Source organism: Epinephelus fuscoguttatus, linkage group LG4 (genome assembly GCF_011397635.1).
Source record: "Epinephelus fuscoguttatus linkage group LG4, E.fuscoguttatus.final_Chr_v1".
Classification (NCBI taxonomy): Eukaryota; Metazoa; Chordata; class Actinopteri; order Perciformes; family Serranidae; genus Epinephelus; species Epinephelus fuscoguttatus.
In genome coordinates, this window is record NC_064755.1 from 10,685,207 (window position 1) to 10,705,902 (window position 20,696).

Consider the following 20,696-nt stretch of genomic DNA (forward strand, 5'->3'; position numbering starts at 1 on the left):
CTATTTTAAATTGTAAAGGAGATTCTTCTCTTCAAAAAAGTACTTTTTAAATTCAGGGTGCAGGCTTTAAGACATTAAAAAACATTATAAATATTCAGTAGAACTCTTAACAATCATCATATAAGAAAACAGGAATTAAATGATACCCAGCTTTCACATCTTCTCATTAAATGCTTGTGCACTGTTGGAAATTATAAAATTGGCAACCAACTCACTTTATGATGAAGGTTGATGAGAAAATGTTAACAGAGCAGTCACAGTGTAAAGAGGAAGCAAGTGTCCTACCCACCCACAATGAGTTGATTAATTAATTATTAATTAGGCTTTAACAGTAAACTAAGTTTTAAAATGGAACAGTGACGCAGACTGGAAGAGTAAAGAAAATGTCTGTCCTTCATACTGTTATTACTTTCCAACTCAAAGCTGCTCTCCTTTTGAGAACCAGGGCCAAATATGGTGCAATCACTGCAGCTCTTTCCATAAAGCTACATAAAGACACATTTATACAAAAGACACTGAGGTCGGATGAGTACTAAAAACCATATTCTTAACAGATAGATAAAGCCAGTAATATTCAAGGGCTTAAGTCTGAAATATAAAGTTAAACTGTCTCTGTTTTTAACCCTGATGTATTTCTCCAACTCCCTTCCTCTGGTGTTCCACCCTTCACTTAACTTGCCTTGTTGTCATTGTTTGATTTTATTCTTGTTAAGATGACATGCGTTTTCAACACTTGGCACACAACATTGGTTAGTTCCATCCTCTAACACTAATTTGCCACCTCATTACAATAATCCTTTAGGTGACCCTTGGTGACCCCAAGTGCCCCACAGCCTAGTTAAAACAACCTAAACCACAAAACACAAAGACCAAGTCTGTGAGGAATGACAAGTATGCTTAAAACATGCGCACATACACGTGCATACATACGCATGGAGGAAAGGGCTCTCTCTCTCTCTCTCTCTCTCTCTCACACACACACACACACACACACACACACACACACATCACTAACACAAGAGTGACAGCCTTTTGTTTTGAGCAGTGTGCCACTCAGAGGAAAAAACAACATTACAATGAGAGGATTAGAAGACTATTGTGAAATTCTAAGTGCTGCTGAAGAACCAGCTGCTTTATTACAAAGACACAATACCTGAAGACATGGTGGAACAGAACAACTCTAAACTGGTAAAACACTGAATAGAGTTCAACAAAAGCTGTACACGTCACACACAGAATACAGTATGCAACCATCTGTACTTAAACAGACATGCACACATAGGTACATGTGACAGTATGTGAGGGACAATCAACATTAATTCTTCTTATGCTGTGTACATTCACATAAACATAAACTCAGTTAAACAGGCACATTTGGATATGCACGTCCAAAACTGTGTCTAGCATGCTTTAAAATGTCGATGTTTTATGCATATGGAAGCTAATTTATTTTATTTGCACTATGATGGTTTAAGTATGTGCAACAGCACAACGTGCAAAAAGGCTGGGTGAAGTGGGATATTGATCAGAGTGTGTGGTGTTTAACAAATACACTCTCAGCCGGTCACATCACTGGTCTCATCGCTTTAAAGCAGCAGTGCCAATCGCAGTCAACAACAGCTCAACAAATGGAAAGACCCTTTGTAAGGAAATCATATTGTTATCTAGATGGTGCAGAGCGGCGCCATAAATTATGTGTTTTCATGAGTTAATTAGTTCGATGATGACAGAAATACATAATGATGATTAAATTGGTTTGTAAAGCTGTTTATAGGATTGCATCAATCCAACATTACTTCAGTCTTTAATACACCGCATTCCACGCTGTACGTGGTTCATATCTTAAGCAATATTTGTGACGCACCGAATTAATGACCTCTGGCAAACCAATGTCTGCCTCATAAAAAGGCAGAATGCAGAGTTATAACCAAGCAGTCTGCTGAGTGTAGAGGTGTGTGTGGTTATTTTGTAGCAGCCTGGTGTCATTTGCACATGATTTAAAGAAGGTAAACATAGTGGACGGCAGTGCGTAATGGCACTGTGCTCAGCCTCTCAAATCAGAGACTGCAGATTTATCAACATACTCTTTCTGTCCTGCTGCCTCACGATGGCTGCAGGAATTTAATGAGCTGAAGGAGAAACTTCTCATGTAGTATTAAGCAGCTGTGGACAACAGATATTGTCAAGAACATTCATTTATTTATAGATCAATGCAGACTGCTTAATCAGCTTTCCTGCTCTGTACACATGAAGAGTTATTTTTTACAGCCCACTTAAATGCAGCCACTTGCTGAGGAATGTTTTGTGTCATTAATTTATCTACACTTTGAGTATTATTCTGTTATTGCTGCACATTTGTAGGTATTTTATAGTAAACTGCTTGCTCTTGTTGACATTATCATTAAGGTGGCAGCAGCTTGGTGTGGTTCTGTGATGTCCATTCTATGCGCTAAAGTCGAAGACCAGTTATTCCAACAAAACTCACTTTATGCTGCCTCATTTGAATAACCCTCCTTTTGCACCTGTGCACCAAAATACTGCAGGAACTATGGAGCTTTATCCCTATCTTTATTCAAGAGAGTGGTCTATCAGTTTGAGAGCATTATTTATTGATTACACACTCAAAAACCCTGCCCTCTCACTCAAATAGCCTCTGCTTGCGCTTGCATCTACTCTGTTTCGGCTCAAACTGTGTGCTCACACTCAGATAGCATGTTGCTCGCACTCAGATACAATGTTGCTCGCACAGATTTCCTGCTGTTCGCACTGTTTCTGTGCGCTCGCGGTATTTCTGCTCTCAGATTTCTGCCCTGCACTTGGATTTTTTTGTGTAACAACCCTGTCAAAATCCCCCAACCAATAGAATGCCAGATTTACTGTTGTGGGCGCGCTTGCTTTAGTATTAGAGCGTCCCGTCCGGGTGGGCACTCTTTAACCGGGTTCATCCACTCCCACCCTCTTCCCTATATATATATATATATATATATATGCATATCTCACGAGAGGGAGTGACGTTGTAGCCTACTGTATAATGTCACGACCTTGAGTGTGATATTGCTTTCAATAAAGCCCTGGAGGGTGGGAGTGGATGAACCCGATTAAAGAGTACCAGCCTGGACGGGACGCTCTAATACTAAAGCAAGCGCGCCCATAAGGAGGCAGGGACCATTTCATTGGTCAACAGTAAATCTGGCATTCTATTGGTTGGGGGATTTTGACAGGGTTGTTACACAAAAAATCCAAGCGCAGGGCAGAAATCTGAGAGCAGAAATACCGCGAGCGCACAGAAACAGTGCGAACAGCAGGAAATCTGTGCAAGCAACACTGTATCTGAGTGCGAGCAACATGGTATCTGAGTGTGAGCACACAGTTTGAGCCGAAACAGAGTAGATGCAAGCACAAGCAGAGGCTATTTGAGTGCGAGGGCAGGGTTTTTGAATGTGAAATCAATAAATAATGCTCTCAAACTGATAGACCACTCTCTTGAATAAAGATAAGGATAAAGCTCTATAAGGAACAGGCAAAGAAAATTTTGAGGTCAGGAAATTACCAAACAGTCACAGCAATGGTTGTTGCGCCATTATGAAAATATGGCTCTCAGAAATAAATTTTGGCAAAGGAAATTAAAAATCTAAAGAAAAAGCACTTCAACCTCCAACTGTCAACTGTAACAGATTAAACTAAATTTCAATGCACACACTCAAATGAACTTTTTCTGTGTAGAATCCCCCTCCCCACGGAAATCAGTTAGAATGGATGCAATGTCAGACTGAAGATGGAGGCAGAGTGTAATGACAATTCTGTCTGATATCAAGCAATGTAAACCGAGATATGTATGATGCGAAAACAAAGAGTTAACAAATGACATTAAAGCTACAAACAGAAAGGTATTGCACAAGTGTTCATGTTATTGTGCCCTCCCTCTTTATATAATGTACAAAGATCCCAGGGAAGAAAAGACCACGAGCAGCAACATGCTACATTAACAGTCCACAGATGGTCATTCATGTGTGCAGGTAGTATCCTGCAGCCAGAGGTAAAAAACAAACACTTGAGGAAAGAGTTGACATGAATGAGTGCAGGCATGTCATGTTTTGTTTGTGATGTTTAACCTTTGTCCTCACCTGTGAGTTTTCCCAGCTGTATCTGTCACAGTGACATCACCACTGCTCCCCTGCACTACCGGCTGCTGTGCTGCACCTCTCTGCTGGCTCCGCCTCCTGGACCTGATCTGAAAGAGAAGACAAAGGCCCTGTTTACATGTGGTATTAGCATGCACTGTGGGTGATTGGATGACAAGTGAGCTGCTCTAAGTATAGGCGTGAATGTATCCTCAATGTCTCCTAAGATCCAATTGTTCAGACCATAATCACAGGTGGTCTGGGCCACAAATGGCCAAATTCTTTCAGCAGTGTGTATCATATTGTGTCCTGGGCCACATTGGAGGACCAACTACTCAGCTGACATCCCTGCTTATCTGACTCCCGGCTGGATATGAACTGGCTGTTGCTGCTGTTACACAGGTTAAATAGACGCAGTGCTGATGGACTGTCTCTGGTGCTGCTCTCCTGCAAACAGTCAATTCAGTGCCTGCCAGGTAAGCAGGAGCTAACATAGCGGCCGCTGTCAGCTGCCAATCAAACTCACACCATCACAAAAATGCCTTGACTCTGTTTGTAAATCCCTTAAAACTGGTAAGTGTGTGTGTGTGTGTGTGTAAGTGTGTGTGTGTGTGTGTGTGTGTGTGTGTGTGTGTGTGTGTGTGTGTGAACTTTCGCTAACTGTCCCTGGCGTGGAGCTCACACTCCTACTCCTACAGCATCAGTCTCTTAGTGGCTGTGAGGTAGGGAAACTGCGGGTTGCGTTAGCTTGTCCCTTGATAAACACAGAGTATGAGCAAAAGCAGGGTGAGAAGAGGCTGAGCGAATTAATACAATGCACACAGCTCTGAGGTGAAATAACCCAATTTAAATTGTAAAAAAAAAAAATCAATTTGTGGTTGTGTGACTGTTGATACTGTGACGGGCTACTGCAATTAAATCACTGTATGGGAAACACTGCACGATCTCTGACAGTTTGTCGCCTCTAACCAACCTAGTAACATGGCAAGTGTGTGTATAGCATGGCAAACCTCCCACTGGTTAAAAACTAAAAGGCATTTGATCTTTGCAAATGGAGATGATGTATGCATTGACTTGCTCTGTCATAGTGAAGAGGTACGTCTTGTCTTGCTCCAAAGCAACAATCCCCATTCTCTGTAGTCTGTGGTGATTAACCAGCATTGATAAGGTACTGCATAAAGGATGCGTTTTTATCAGTTTTCACTCAGCTCTCTGTGTGTGTGTGTGTGTGTGTGTGTGTGTGTGTCTGTTGTTGGAAGGCATTTGAAGCTACACCTAAGAGGCTTACTTTCAATCCCACTTACTTCCCATGAAAAGAACATACATACAGAAGAAAAGTCAGGGGATCCCCAAAGTCAGTAGGCAACTAGTCGTGAATATGTGTTCAAAATTTCACGGCAATCCATACAGTACTTGTAAATTGGTGGACAAGAGGCCAACAAACTCACACTGCCATCTCTAAGGCCATGTCATATGACAGAGGGGAAGAAGATGATAGAGGGGGAAATTTTTGGACTGAAATGTGACCATCTTTACCTAGAAGCAACCCCAAGGTCGGCCGACCACTGATTCACAATATGCTTCAAGAAAAATCCCCTGGGCAAAGTTCCAATCACATCTTCCAATCATTTTTAACTGACAGTGGCTGGAGCCGTATGCGACGTAACAGCTGGCAAGGCAGGAGAGACAATTTTCTCTTTTCGATACAAACAGAACTATTCTGGGTCACAGGGGAAACATTTCTAAAGAGCAGAATTCTACTCTTTTCCTTCCTTACCTTCTCTCTCATCTTGTTTATCCATCTTCCGCTGGCTTAAAACTTCCTGTCTCTCAATCATCAGTTCTTTTTTTTTAAATGTCTCTTCCTCAAAGATGATAAACAATAACAAAGTGTATTCATTTATGGCGTATTTTTTTTTAAAGGAATGGCAACGCAGGTGATTCCCGAACAATCAGAGCTACAGCTTGCATGTGTGTAACACAAAGGTCACATAAAACCTTCCATTACTGTTACATTAAGATTGTGAGGCCACTGTGTACAAAGTGACTGATTTGTGTTCCTGAACAAAGTCATCCTGGTAAATGTCCAACTATTCCTTTCAGCGGGACTACACACACACAGTTAACTGTACCAATCAAATTATGAATTCATTCTTCATCTGTCAAAGGAATTAGAATAGGCAGCCTTCCAAAGTGGCACTGCCAAACCTGGAGAGTGTGTGTGAGTGTGTTTTCTACTAAAATCTACTGAATGGGAGTAGCGGATACAATGTGTGAGCCAGGATTGTACAGTGTGCAGGTCAAATGGACCCAGTGGTACTTTTATAGAGGGGTCTACAGGATATCAGGAGTTCTAAAAAAGGATTTTTATAAAAACTGTAAAATCATAGTCATAGTTAGGGGGCGTGGTTGGTGAGGGGGAAAACCTTTTTTGTGTCCCAGCCTTTAACAGCTGGGAAAGTGCGTTTTTTAAACTCACATCAGAGGCACTATTACATTTACCACAGACATGATTAATTAAACTGTGCATAATAACAGTAGCCTACAGCCATTAACACTGTGACATGTGTTTTAGTGAATTCCATGCACTGCCTATGTTTTGACAATGTGCTATAATGTTATCACACAGGGATTTGCAACCGCAACAACTACAGGTCCTTGGAGGCTCTCAACTTTTTCTTACCAGTTTCTGAAACGCTGTTTCAGGGTATATGCAGGAATCCTGAGGTTAATTTCAATACCTTTTTAAGACTTTTTTAAGACCTTCCAAAAAAACCCTTCAGACCTCATCGCCACTTCAAGCTGTCATTAGCAAAAACGCATCTTTAACTTATTAAACAGTTGTAGTTTGCAATTAAATCTATGGAGCACAAATATACAACAGAACTCAGATAAGATGAGAAGGATTTTTTATTGTCTTTTGCTCCTCTGTTTGTACATTCATGGATACTTTTTGTCAAAGCTTGAATGCCAAGAAAATTTAATACTTCATAAAATCGCGATTAAGACTTTATAATACTTTTAAGGGCCTTAATTTTCTGACATTTGATTTATCAACTTTAACTACTTTTTAAGACCCCGCAGACACCCTGTGTTTGAATAATGCGATACATCCATTTTGTTAAACCAGAAACTCCCAAAATCACTATTGCCAAACCCACCACACTGCGTCTAAACAGTCATTTTAGCATGTATCGAGCAGCATATTTTCACTTCTAACTGGGTGAACTGAGGTTTCATTTCAACCAAACCAGTGTTAGTGATTGTTGGAAAGATAAACCAAGATGGTTTTTGTGAGTTTTATTTTGTTTCTGTTGACTTACACAGTGTCTTTTACAATGATACTGTTTATTTTAATGGAGTGCCTCGTTGAGTTCTGGTTAAACAAAAAGGATCTAACTCTTTAACAAAAGGTCAATCTATGCAAGGATCATTTAAATTATATTCACTTAATCACTTCAAATAACAATCTGAGCCTGTCATTGGCAAAAACAAGCACTTTTAGTGGACGTAAACTGGTGGTGCCAACATGCCCTGAGTGTTTACAGTGCGGCCTAACCAACCAATTCAAATTATGTCATTCCCAGTAGTCACTTAGACACAAAATCATGGGGAAATTGGGTCCAGGTTAAAAAACATCATTTAACTCTGGATTTTTAAATGTATTTGATGTGCAAAAAGCCAGATAGCTATTCTTGAAAATGGTAGAAAATGCTTGTTTTACCCCTCTGCGTAAAAGGATGTGGCATTTTGTGAGGGCTCCCATAAGTTCCAACTGTATCTGAACCCATTTGTTGTGCCAGTGACAAGTATTTGAATCAGTATTTTACTTGAAGTCAACTTCTACAAATTTGATAATGCATTTGTTCCTAGTAAACCTGATCCATTTACAGTAGCTCACATCATCTAAATTAATCTGTTGAAGCTCGCAGTCTTTCCTTTGGATGCTGAGCTTATGTTACATAAGACAAAATTTGAATTTTTTTTTACAGTCTGACAGGAGAAGCTGCTGCTCAGTTGTGACGCATGTAATAAAGATACTGATGTGATCTTCTTATAAGTACAACCAGGGGATTCCAGTCAATTTGCTGGTGTTGGCTACTGTTGAGAACTAGTGTGTGCGGGCAACACAAAACAGTTGGCAGAGTGCACACCGCTTTGCATAGCATGTTGACAAGGTAACAGCCAAAGTTCATTCTGTAATTGGGCTAACTCACAAAAGAAATGTCACGGCTTTTAAAATTAAAATATAAAGGAAAAGCTTGTGCACAGCTTTGATTCTGCCCTTGAATTTATGGGGGACAAATAAACACAGGAAACTTGTTGTGACCGGACATTTTACTATATATTTCATGGGGGACATTGAAGCAATGGTGCACTCAAACCCTGTGGATCTATCCTAACAGATCTCCCTTCAACCCTGTCAGACTGACCTCTACCCTCTGAGGTAGCTGGTGCTGTGCTGGCAGTAAGAACAGAAAAACTCAGAGAGACCATGTTACCAAATATTATGAAAACTCAACACAGTAAGAACAGAGCTAAGCCCTGTAGTGTCAAAAGTGTTAAACATCAGATGCCAACTTAGTGAGCGTTGCTGCCGAGTCTGGTTTTAGCTGAAGGATTTGGCATCTAAATCAAGCTGTTGAAACTCTAGTTGTCAGACACTTGGTCCTTTGTTTGAAACTTTCAGACTGCTTGCTCTCAGTAGATCCTGATTACTTTAATGACTAAAAAAAACATAAACTGTTTAGAGAGTTTGAGAGTCTCCAAATGGGAGGCAGCAGAGATCAACGTTCCTGAAAATAGCAGTCTAAGGTAAAAGTTCACACCATACAGACCACATGGCAAGAACACATTATTGCATTATACACATTGCTTACCTATGAAACCTATGAAAAAGCATTAAGAGGTTTTTGGACTTGCACAATCAAAACAACCAGCACAAAGTAATATGTCTAGTGCAAAAGGACAGCGGGAAAGTTACCAAACACACTTTCTGTTCTTACAGGCACAGTGTGTGGGCACAAGTGTTGGGTTAAGTGGAATACACTTTGAAGGGTATGGTGATAAATCATGATGCAGCTGTGCCTGTTACAGTGGTGCATGACAAATTTACTCACCATATGACAAGGTGAGAGCAAACAGGCAACATGTTGTGGGAAGTAATAATGTTGTATGGTTGGTTAAAGTAACATCAACATTTCTCACAGCAATCAATACCACTTTCACATATGTTTGCTAAATATGTGGCTATAGCTTTAGCTCAGCCAGGCTAAGGTGAGCTAAGTTATCTTAGCTTGGCAGTGAGAGTAGATAAAGGGGAAACAGCTTGCCTAGCTAGAGGAAGCTAGCTCTGGAAGGCAGTAGCTCAGCCCATAGGTTAGGGAACCAGAGGGTTGCCAGTAGTGTGGACTGGTAGCTGAGGAGGTGCCAGTTCGCCTCCTGGACACTGCTGAGGTGCCAGCCCCGTTGCTTTGACATCCCTCCATTTAATGCATGTATAGGTCCTGTTTGGGCATGTGTGTATATTTTGGGCCTTTGAAAAAATATATTCATAAAGTACATCTTCTTCTTCTTCTTAAAAGCTAACAACATCTGTCTACTAGCACTACTAAAGCTTAATTTTAGGGATGCACCGAAATGAAAATTTGCGGCCGAAGCTGAAGCAGAATAATATTAAAAGCTTGGCCGAATACCGAATACCGAAAATCGTTTAGTTTTTCATTAGTTTTTGCAGATGAACCCCCTCCAGAAAATGAAAATGAGGCAGATGTGCCTTTTGTCATTTATAAAAAGATAAATCACTTTTCTATAATACATCAATGATATTTCAGTGGAATAAATTACTTATTGACTTATTCATACTTTAAAAACAGCATCAATGAGTGATGAACATGGGGGGGATCAAAATAAAATAAATAAATAAAATAAGAATCAACCAGCCACCCTCCTCCCCTGACAGTCCCTTCATAAGTATAGAACAGTCCCTAAAGTGCGGTGAGGTTTGTGGGCCATGAAGGGCTCATTTCTCCTCTGACACGTCACATACCTGTGTTCGGCTGGCTCGGCTGTTCAGGTACTTCTGGGCAGTCCACACACCAAGAAGAGGACATTATGGGAGCCGACTCATCCGTCGCCGGTAAGCCGATGGCCGCCGTATTTGACAGGAATACATTACTGTCTGTGTCTGTGACCCCCGTTCAACCTGCAATTGGTGGGATTTGCCTTTCGTTTCTGCTGCTGGTTGAAATCTGTACTTGCACAGTGTGCTGAATGATGTATTTTGCTTGCACAAAACTGTTTTTAGTCGCAAATGCGAGTGCGGTGATGGACGGAGTAAAATATATCGCCACACTGCCGACATTTTACTCAGTCCATCATCGCATGCTGTTTGATTGCGTTATCAAAACACGCCGCTATTATTCGGCCTTGCTTTTAACTTATTCCACCGAATACCGAATGTGTGTTTTTTTGCATTATTCGGCTGAATATATTTGGTTACTGAATATTTGGTGCATCCCTACTTAATTTAATCTGTGCTAAAACCACAGTGTAAAAACGACAACTTGAGGTATTATGGAATGTTTTGTGCTGGACTATTTCTTGGCCCAAAGCAGTTACTTCCTGGAGTGTCTATTTGCTGTGTGTCAACCCCACAGGAAATAACTGAGCCAAGCTAAGAAAAAGTACGGCCCCAGGCTTAACATTAAGCTAAATTAAGCTAAGCTAACTAGCTGCTGGCTGTAGCCTTGTACTGAATAGAAAGATATGAGAGCAGTATCAATCTTCTCATCTAACTCTCGATTATAAAGTGTGTTGTCCAAAATGTCAAACAACTGCTTTAAGAGTGACATGATCAGAATAAATGGCATAACAAATCTGCAAGGCAAAGGCTCATGGTGTGGCTTTTTAGGTTGAACTTATCTTATTTAAGTCCTGTCATGTCATGATTTCCATGTATAATGGTGCCTATTTTTATTTTGCAGCACAATGACCACTATAATATCTCAGAGAAACATGTAAATCATTTATATGACTGCATAAATTCAACATTGATACAATCATTATTTTCCTGTATTAATTAAACTGAATACAATTAAAGATGCATTTCAAAAGTTAAAACTGAAACGCTGTTGTTACCAAACAAGTACGACAGAAACAAAATCACAAAGTCATAAATTTCCAACAGAGAAGAGAGTCAGTTATTTTAAATAATGTGTTATGGTATCTACTTTTTAAAAGATAAGCTGCAGAGAAAATGTTCATAGTAAACAAGATGATGCATGAGGGGGTCTCATGCCATGATTACTATACTGTTTTTTACCTGTGCTTGCGTTAGTGAAGCTGAGGTCCGACTCCTGAACACTCGTCCGGGTGCAGGACTACGCTGTCTGGGCTTGGTCTGGGTTTGAGAACTTGTCGCTTCAACCCTCTTTCTACCCATCGGGTCCAACAGGTATCGCTGGGCCAGGCGTATCACCCGGGTCAGCACACTTTTAGCCCCTGTAACTGAGTCTATGGATAAAAAACAATGACTCAATATTGTAAATCCTCCTTGGACTAAACTCTGTGATCATCAAAGGCTTTCTTCTGGTGTTACAAGCCCTATAAAAAACAAAAACTCATCTATGATGGTATGAAAATGAAAAACTCAATCTTATAGTAATCACACACCCCAGGCCTGAGCACCACTCAGCTACAAATTCCTGGGGGCGTCCCTGTGATGATACCGTAAGCAGTGCATGTTGGAGTAACAAAACAAGTTATCATTCCATTACAGGCATACCCCTACTGAATTGTCTTTGTGTGTGTATGTGTGTGTTTCGGTGTGTCAATGTGTCCTTGTTATCCACAAATTAATGTTATCAGTGGCTCACCATATTTACTCAGGGGGCAGAATCTGCCTGCTTAGGCAAGCTGTGAACACAAAGACCCACTTATACAGTGTACTGTCCTTGTTTGTGTGTAAGCACACACACATACAATCACAGACACAGACAGTGAAGCTGTAGCTTACGTTTAGTAACACAAGGAGAACATGATATTCAAATGATATTTTTACTGTGCATTGTGTATTGAAGAGAGGACCTGATGTGCTTGACCTTCTTAATAACATGACAAATCTAACTTCAACACTGATTTAGCATCACAACAGCTTCTGTTATCTTCTGGAGTCAACTTTATTGCACTATACTATTGAAAAAGTGTGATTTAATAATTCTTTTGATCAACTGCTTGGTAGAGCAAGAGTCAGCAGTGTCTTTACCTAAATGTCGTCCTAGAGCCATTTCCCTAAGAACGAGAAGAGAGATTATGGTACACCATTTGTTATAATAACATGAGCTCATCAGATTAGTTTTGCCTTGTTATTTTTGGTTCTAAATGATCAGTTGATACACTCTTTATGTGGCACAGAGTGCTTAGAGAGCAACATACAGTCTTGTTCTGACAAAAAAACAACAAAAAAACATGAGGCAACTGTACAGAAAGTATTCAGACTGTTCGGTGAGGGGTGATTTACTGTAGTGTGTTTGTTGAACAATAGAGCTGCTGTAGCCTCTGGTTAACATATTGTTTAAGGGTTTCAATCTTTCAGTTAATCAATGACAGGCAATTTAGTGTAATTTAAATATTTCCGAGTATTGTCTTGAAACTGAATTGTGATTTAATGCTCTATTATGCAGGCTGGTACTTGTCAACCTTTTGCATGCAAGTCTGCCCTATGTTGAACCTGCTGAATTAATAGTGATTTAGTACCTCTGACATACTTTTTCCTGTATTAGCTGGGACCATTCACCAGTCAAGCTAAGATATATGGATGTGGGACGTCTAGACCTGCTGCATAGACTAATGTTGTCCTAACACACCTCAAAAATACTGCAGAATGAGACAGATGTTAAAAATGTACAGCTACACACACATAACCACACATAACCACACACACACACACACACACACACACACACACACTCTTACCTTTCTCAGTCGTCTTTTCTCCTTCTGAAGGTGTTGATGCATTTTCTTTTTCTTTACCTCCACTGACTTGGGTTGGCAGTGTGGCCTTCTGATTTTGACACTGTTCTGAAAAACAGACCACCACATATTCAAAACATACGTAAGGCTACATTGGCCACTACTAGCATAACACACCGAAATCTTCTACTGAACTGTGTGACATGTTGGAGGTCAATTTGTATTGTGGATAATGTTTCGACAAGGAAGAGAAGTGCATGGAATTAAAAAAGACAATAGCTCTGGGTCTGTTGCTTCGATTTTGGTCCTGTCCACTGTAAGTCAGACAATGTTACAGGAGTACAGAAATAAATCAGTGGAACACTCTTTAAAGAGATTCCCTTTAAATATATTTTTAAAGTATATACGAGAGACCATACACTATACTACTATTATACTACTACTTACTATGTTATACCTATACTATACTCTTCAACTGTTATATTTGACACTTTATTTAATTCAATCCTATGCTTTATTAGTGTACTATATATTATTTTCTATTATACAAAAAACATATACCATATCATTAATATGTTAATCATATTTAATATGTTCAAAATATGTCAAATCTTATATTTATAATACATCTTTCTATATACTGATACATGTATATGGCTAAATATATGGATCAATAAAGGTTCATCTTCTCTTATCTTAAAAATGTATGTGACTATGTAATGGGATAAGAGATGACAAATACTGTGGATCACTGGATCATTCACTCCGTTCACCAGTAGCTGGTGAACAGAGTAGAGGCCCCCAGGACGTGCCCTGGAGTTTAAAGCCAATTTTTGAGGTGGCCAAACGGTGGAATTACAACTCCTCAGCCCATCACATGTTGCCATGGGGCCCAAAAAAGACTTTCTAATAGACTTACATTGGGAAAGAGATACCTGTAAATCAGTGGATACATTCTTTTGTGCATTACATCCCACGTAAAATGACCCATTTCATTATCAGGATTTGATCAGTTTGGTCTAATAACATTTGAAAAGTCTAGATAAGATGCAAGATTATATCATTTTATCTCTCTGGTGATATCTCTGGTGTGCTTGATCTATGGGCCCAGTGACGCAGAAGCAATGACGATTATGAGGATGATTTCATACCATGAAAACAGAGCTTTTTTGGCTTCATTTGCCACTGAGCAACTTTTATAGGAGCGAACCAGGTCCTGTCTCCAACGCTGTATCCAGTACTCTCAATACATCCATGCTGTTCACTCATTCTGACACAGAATAGCCGTAGTATGTACAGTACCAGTCAAAAGTTTGGACACACTTTTTCATTCAAGTAAATGGGAAAGTGTGTCCAAACTTTTGACTGGTACTGTGCGATAATCAAATCATTAGATTTGGAAAAGCCTCGTCCAGTTTGTGTGTTTTTACTCGCTGGGCCAGAGCAAAGCTGACATGTAAGTCATGCGGGAGGCCAGGAGGTGATGTTGACTTCTAATTTGTAAGAGTCTATATCAGTGTTTTAACACAAGCCTCAAGGATAAGGCTTCTGCCAAACAGGAAGAGCCAATGATAAAGTGCAGTGTCTCCCGGCCTAATGTGAGGTCTTTGCAGAGTCCTGAGAAGGGTTATCTTTGATGTTAAAACAACTCCATTTCCCAGACACACCCTCCCCCCCCTACTATAGCCCATGGCTCTCTCCCTCTGCCTCATGTCTCTCTCTTTCCTTCCCTCCCTCCGATCTATCTCAATCACTGTCAGACATCGGTTAAGGAGAGGTTCCCTTCCACAGTCAAATGCCAATCTTCAAAACACTGACGTGTTACAGCACGTCTCTGGTTAGCCACCCAAAGACTAACTAGATAGGAACATGTGGCATTTTCAAACAAATTAAGCAGGGGAATTAGTCATGTATTGTATGTCTGACAAAATGTTAACCCCCGTTGGCTCTACAGACGTTCAAGTTTGAACTTCTTTTAATAACATGATGCTTCTTTTGGATGATTTATAAAGTCAGACAATTAGCATCATATATTACTATCATATTAGAGGTATAAATATGTTTTCATCCAAAGAGTCACACATGTGCAAACACAAACACAGTACGGATGCATTCACATCGAAGATCTCAGCTGCAGTTTCTGTATGACTCAGGGTTGTAATGAAAAGGTCTGAATGATTGTGTGTGTGTGATTTATTGCCCTGTGCAGATCTATTGCTGCCAAACAGCAGTCAGCTTCATTCTCACACAGTCTGGATGCTCTTTAAAGAAAGAGCTTTTGATGAAGCACTGCATACTACACAGAATAACTTTAGCAACAGATAAATCACGACAATTACTATATCTTTCCATCTAGTGATTGTGTATAGCCCCTTATACAGTGCAGGATCACAGCCACTGGCATGATAGCTCACAGCTAGCCACTGAACCACCATGCCAGCCCCAAGCAGTATTCTTTATCTTAAACTCCAGTGTAAAGGGTAAGGGGTTCATGGCAGTTTAGTCCAGTATATCATAAGTTTGGCAGGGGGGAGTTGTGTGTTTCTATACAGGATAAAACTGCAGTAAACCACTGGATAAATTCATAAAGTTTAACATGGAAACCTACAGTGAAGTGCTCCAGGCAGTGATGTTGCTAGGCACATGTCCTGCGGGAAAAATTAAGATTTTTGAAAAAGCAGTGGAAAACCTCATGTAGCAAATGGGTTTGAAGGACAGTTGTTGGTTTAGGTCTAGTGGGAATGTGGCTTTTTGACCTCAGAGGCTGCAGAGATAAAGAACTGAAGAAAAATTGCATGTAGGGCACAAAGGCAAACAGCGGGAAAGTTACTGGTTGTGCATATTTTCCACTGGACAGATGCAATGGTTCTTGTAGTCTGTTTGGGCACTGCTGTTTTCTACTTTTGTAGTTTGTGTGTGGCTGGATTTGAGAATATAAAGTGTGTGGATGTGGCCTGTTATCAAAATCTGTCCATGTATTACTGTTCCTCTGGGTAAGAATTTTACCTACTTTATGGTTAAACACTTTATCCTCAAGTTGACGTGAGTTGAAACTGAAAATTTTGCCAGTCTGAAAACAAAATCTATTGCGTCGGTTCCCATTTTTTCTGTTCTACTTCAGTGTACTGGCTTAGAAAATAGTCGCCCGTCCTTTGAAAAGTGAAGTCATAACTTTAATAACAACAGCTGTTGAAACTCATTATAATTCAACAGAAATTGGCTCGCCCTCAAAGCAACTGCTTCAAATAATTAACCCTGGAGCCTGTTCAGCTTCAACTTAACTGTCGCTTCCAAACAAACAGCAGCTTGTTGTAGCACAGGTTATTCTGTCACACCAAAGTGAACCACTGGTCTGAAAAGGCAAATGCTTTAATGACGTTGACAGACAGAACATATCTATCTTTTTAAACTGACCGATCGATATTATAGGTCAAACACCTAAAAGTAACCAGTAGGAAAACTTAGGTCCTACTTAACCAATGTCTTTGGTGATCCCCTGACATTTCCTCTACTGCCACCAGCAGGTTGCAGTGATCAATTACACACTGAAATTTGACTTAACTGTCTTAACTAAAGCTGGATCGCAAAATCTCTCTGACTTCTTATTTAGCACTGAAATGAAAATGTATCTAGTACTTTCAGTTGGTTTATTACCAGCTGTGACAGTGTGGCTGATATTGTTTTCACCTTGTGAGTCTATGTGTGTGTGTGTGTGTGTGTGTGTGTGTGTGTGTCATTATAGAAAAATGTGGTCCTGGAGACACCTATTGTACTAAGAAGTATACTTCGGCAGATGTTTATATGCCCATCTGTTTGTCGGTAGACAGATACTATCAGCACCACAGTGTCACAACCATGCAAGACGCAGCCATGAAACTTTACAGATGTGTTGTTGAGATCAAAATGAAGGCTGAGTTTATAGATGGGTGTGATCAAAGTAATGACACCAGAAGTAGGTGGGTAGAAAGTAAGAAAGGGGCCTCTAGCACCCCTAGCCCACATTAGTTTTTAGTTGCGGATCAGCGTTTCAGCTGAAACCATTAAACCATTGCAAGATGGTCTATAATTTATAATTAGCATATAGTGTTAGCATGCTAACATTTGCTAAACTAAGATGGTTGTAAACAATACAACTGCTAAACATGAGAATGTTAACTTTGTCACCGTAGAAAGTTTTAGCATGCTGACATTAGCATTTAGCTCACAACACCACTGTGCTCAAGTATTCTCTCACTAACTCAATAAGAGTCTACAGTCATGCTAGCAGGACTGTGAATTACATGTACAGTCACTTTATTATACTATCAATGGATTTTATTCCCAGTCTGTAGTGTTCATTGTGTGTTCAAAGTTTTCCAAAGAAAATCCAATAATTCTTTCCTTGAGACCCACCAAAATTTCTACTATGAAAAATATGTGACATGCCCTGGGGTACTCTGCCCCCAAATAATGAGGCAACGCCAGGTTCACCCCACATCCCACCCCTGACACATAAATAGAGCAATCTACACTGACTAACATTACAAAGACAATTCAAATTTTCACTTCAAAAGGAAATTATCAATATTATGTAGGTTAATTGTGGTTTATTTGTTAGCTGACGTTACTAACCTGAAATTTAATGTATACCGCAAATATGATTGTTGGGTCCTGGTGTTTAGTGTTTAGTCCTTTTCACAGCTGTCACTGTACTTACCACCAGTATTTTCTTTTATTGTGATATTCAGGAGGAAATCTGTGCCATTGTTCTACCGCCCCTCTTACATCAATTTGTAGACCGTATTATGACAAAAGATTGCACCATGGTTACAGTGCTTGTATTTTCTTGTATACTGACCAGGTTCAAATAGTATCATTGTAAGTGCTGCCTGTGTTTTACCCACCAGCAACTACATGTCGTCACTCTGTGACATCAGCTCAGTTACTCCCATACAACTAAGTGTAGAGGGGGTCTGAATCAAGTTTGTGTCAGACAGTCTAATTTGTTATTTTAGGTGTAAGTGTTGTCCTCAAAGTCTGTTCAAAGAGTCACATATGCATACTCATGTATTGTATATTCACAGACAGACACACAAACACAAGAAAACAAATTGCACAACTCATGTCATGTGTTAACTTTACACTATTAAATCAAAACATATGGCCCAAATCACAACTCACACACACAGTAGTTGAGAACGTCAGTGTCTGTGAGCTCAGCTCCGGGGTTTCTCTATGACTCAGGGATATAATGAGAAGGTATGACTGACAGTGTGGGTTTTACTGCCCACTCTCTCTCTCCCTGTCTCTCTCTCAAAGTCATTCTCAGATGACAGAGTACTCTGCTGATTCCTCAGTGTTCAGGAATTAATGCTGATGACACGCAGCCTTTTGAAGGTTGTGTTTTGGTGTGTTTGAAGCGTCTGCCGTCCTCTGGGAGTTGGCGGGGGCAGCACACCTGTAGCTAGGATTGAATAAGCTCTAATGTAAGGCTGGGCTCAGCAGATCCTGTGGCCTAGGAGCTCACTGACACTGCTCAATGGCAGCTTTGAAGTGCTGATCCTTTACAGAGGGGAAAAAAGTAGACAGGAAAAAAGGGAAATGGTCACAGAAAATGTCCTGAGGGAAGGAATGCAGAAGGGGGAAAAAGATGGAGACAAATTGGAAGATTCCACTCCACCATTACCTGAACACCAAGGCAACAGGGAGAGAGAAAATAAGACATGGGTTGCATTCACCCGAGATGTATTGTAACTCAGATGCAACACCTAAAAATGATGGCCTCTAATCACTCCCAAAGAAACTGTTGCACAGTTTATATGGAATGGAAAATTAATAGAAGCTCAATACAAGAGACAAGCCAGAGGACATTAGCCTTAATAGAGTAAGGAGAAAATATGTTAGCCAGCAGTTCTCAAGATTGCAAAACCTAGATTAACACGGTGACCTCAGGGCAAACCACAATCTGAATTGATGTCTGTAAGCTTTTTTTAATGTGTTTTTCATTGTAAAAGGAGTCTATTATGCTGAGCTGACGTTTCATTGACTGAAAGCACATTTGTTTTGTCAGGGTTGCCACCACCATGACCCAGGGGCAGAAATCCCGGGGGGGACAGGGGGGACATGACTCCCCCTTCAGTAAAGCTGTACCCCCCTAGAATCATTTGAGACACAATTAATAATTTTTGAACAATGCAGTAGTATTTATTGAAAGCACTATGTAAGCGGTGCTCATTATAATCGCGCAATAATGTGCTATTTAAATCTTAAAAGATTTAGTCCCCCCCTCCCATTCCTAGTAGTGGTATATCCCACACTCTTTCCAATGGGCGGGGCTGCTTGGCAGCAGTAGCAGCGTTTGGCTGGAACCGCTGTCCACATCACGCATCGCAGAGTAAGTTTAACTTACACAAGTAACAACACATCCCATTTACTGTTACAACAAGCCCCAGGCCCAGGCTGATAATATAAACTGTCTACAACATTTCTCCTGCATTGTTCAAAAGTCTACTCAGTTACGAGTGCTGCTAAGCTAAAAGCTAATGATTAAGGTTAGAGTTTAGTGATAGTTAGAGAGGACAGGAGAGAAAGAAGGGGGAGAGGACAGGACAAGAGCAGTCAGTGGTGGAGCGGCTCGTAGGTAATGGGTACCTGTCTGTGGGCTCTCCACCTGTCAGTGAGACAAACATGAGAGACATGCAGTCTAACCGATGAGGAGCGGCCATTACGCGCGACTATTACGCACGGTTGTGAAGTGCGCAGCGGCAGATCTCACAGTACACTGTTTATAAACCAGTTTACCAGTTTAATTGCAGGAAATGTTTAGTTGTTAAGCCATTTCTCATAAGTATAGACATTCACTCTGCCTGTTGGAGAGATAGAGAGAAGATTAAAGCGTCAAATTGCGGTAAAAGATGCTGTATAAAAGACAGGCTACAACTTTTTTTCCTTGTCCCCCCCCGGAATTATTCTCTAAAATTTTACTGTTTATTGTCCCCCCAACTATGAAATGGGATTTTTGCCCCTGCCATGACCTCAAAAAAGACAACACCTTAATCAACAAGAAAAGTGCACTCAGTAGAGTGTGGGTCTCCACCAGGCCGCTGCCTGAGCTGATTGCAGCCACTTTAGACTATTCTTGTAATTTTCATCAGACGATGTACACTTTTAACGAGCTGACTTGGTCCGAGGCTACAACACAACAAAGTAGAAAATAACAGCAATAAACACGATTAAAACCAGGCAAAATCCCATTTAACTAAATAGCCTACTTACTAGCTTATGTTCAAACCATAAATATCACAGTAAAATGACCAAATCAACAAAAACTGTAAGTCTACAAAATCAAGCAGGCAAATCGCTCCGCCTCTGAAACGCTCTCAGTGTGGTATGACGCTGTGCGTAGGACAGAACAAAACCTGCTTCAGTTCAAAATGACAACTAACATCTCTGTGGATTTCAGTTTTGACCCACAACAAATGTGGCCAGCAACTGACAGTAAGTTAGGGGCGGCAGTGGCTCAATCCATAGGGACTTAGGTTGGGAACCGGAGGGCCGCCTGTTCGAGTCCCTGTCCGGACCAAAAAATATAGAGTGTGGACTGGTGGCTGGAGAGGTGCCAGT

The 20,696-nt window shown here is 40.5% G+C and overlaps 1 protein-coding gene across 2 annotated transcripts in view; it reads right to left on the bottom strand.

Annotated features, from left to right (window-relative positions):
- The window catches only part of si:ch211-266k8.4 (uncharacterized), a 125,429-nt gene that overhangs the window by 27,167 nt on the left and 77,566 nt on the right, over nt 1–20,696 (bottom strand). For both annotated transcript variants that reach the window (XM_049574971.1, XM_049574970.1), the window contains 3 exons: nt 13,098–13,202; nt 11,446–11,636; nt 4,125–4,231 (listed from right to left, as the gene is read on the bottom strand). In XM_049574971.1, coding sequence (XP_049430928.1) covers nt 4,125–4,231; nt 11,446–11,636; nt 13,098–13,202 — 403 coding nt within the window. The remainder of the gene's footprint in view (nt 1–4,124; nt 4,232–11,445; nt 11,637–13,097; nt 13,203–20,696) is intronic.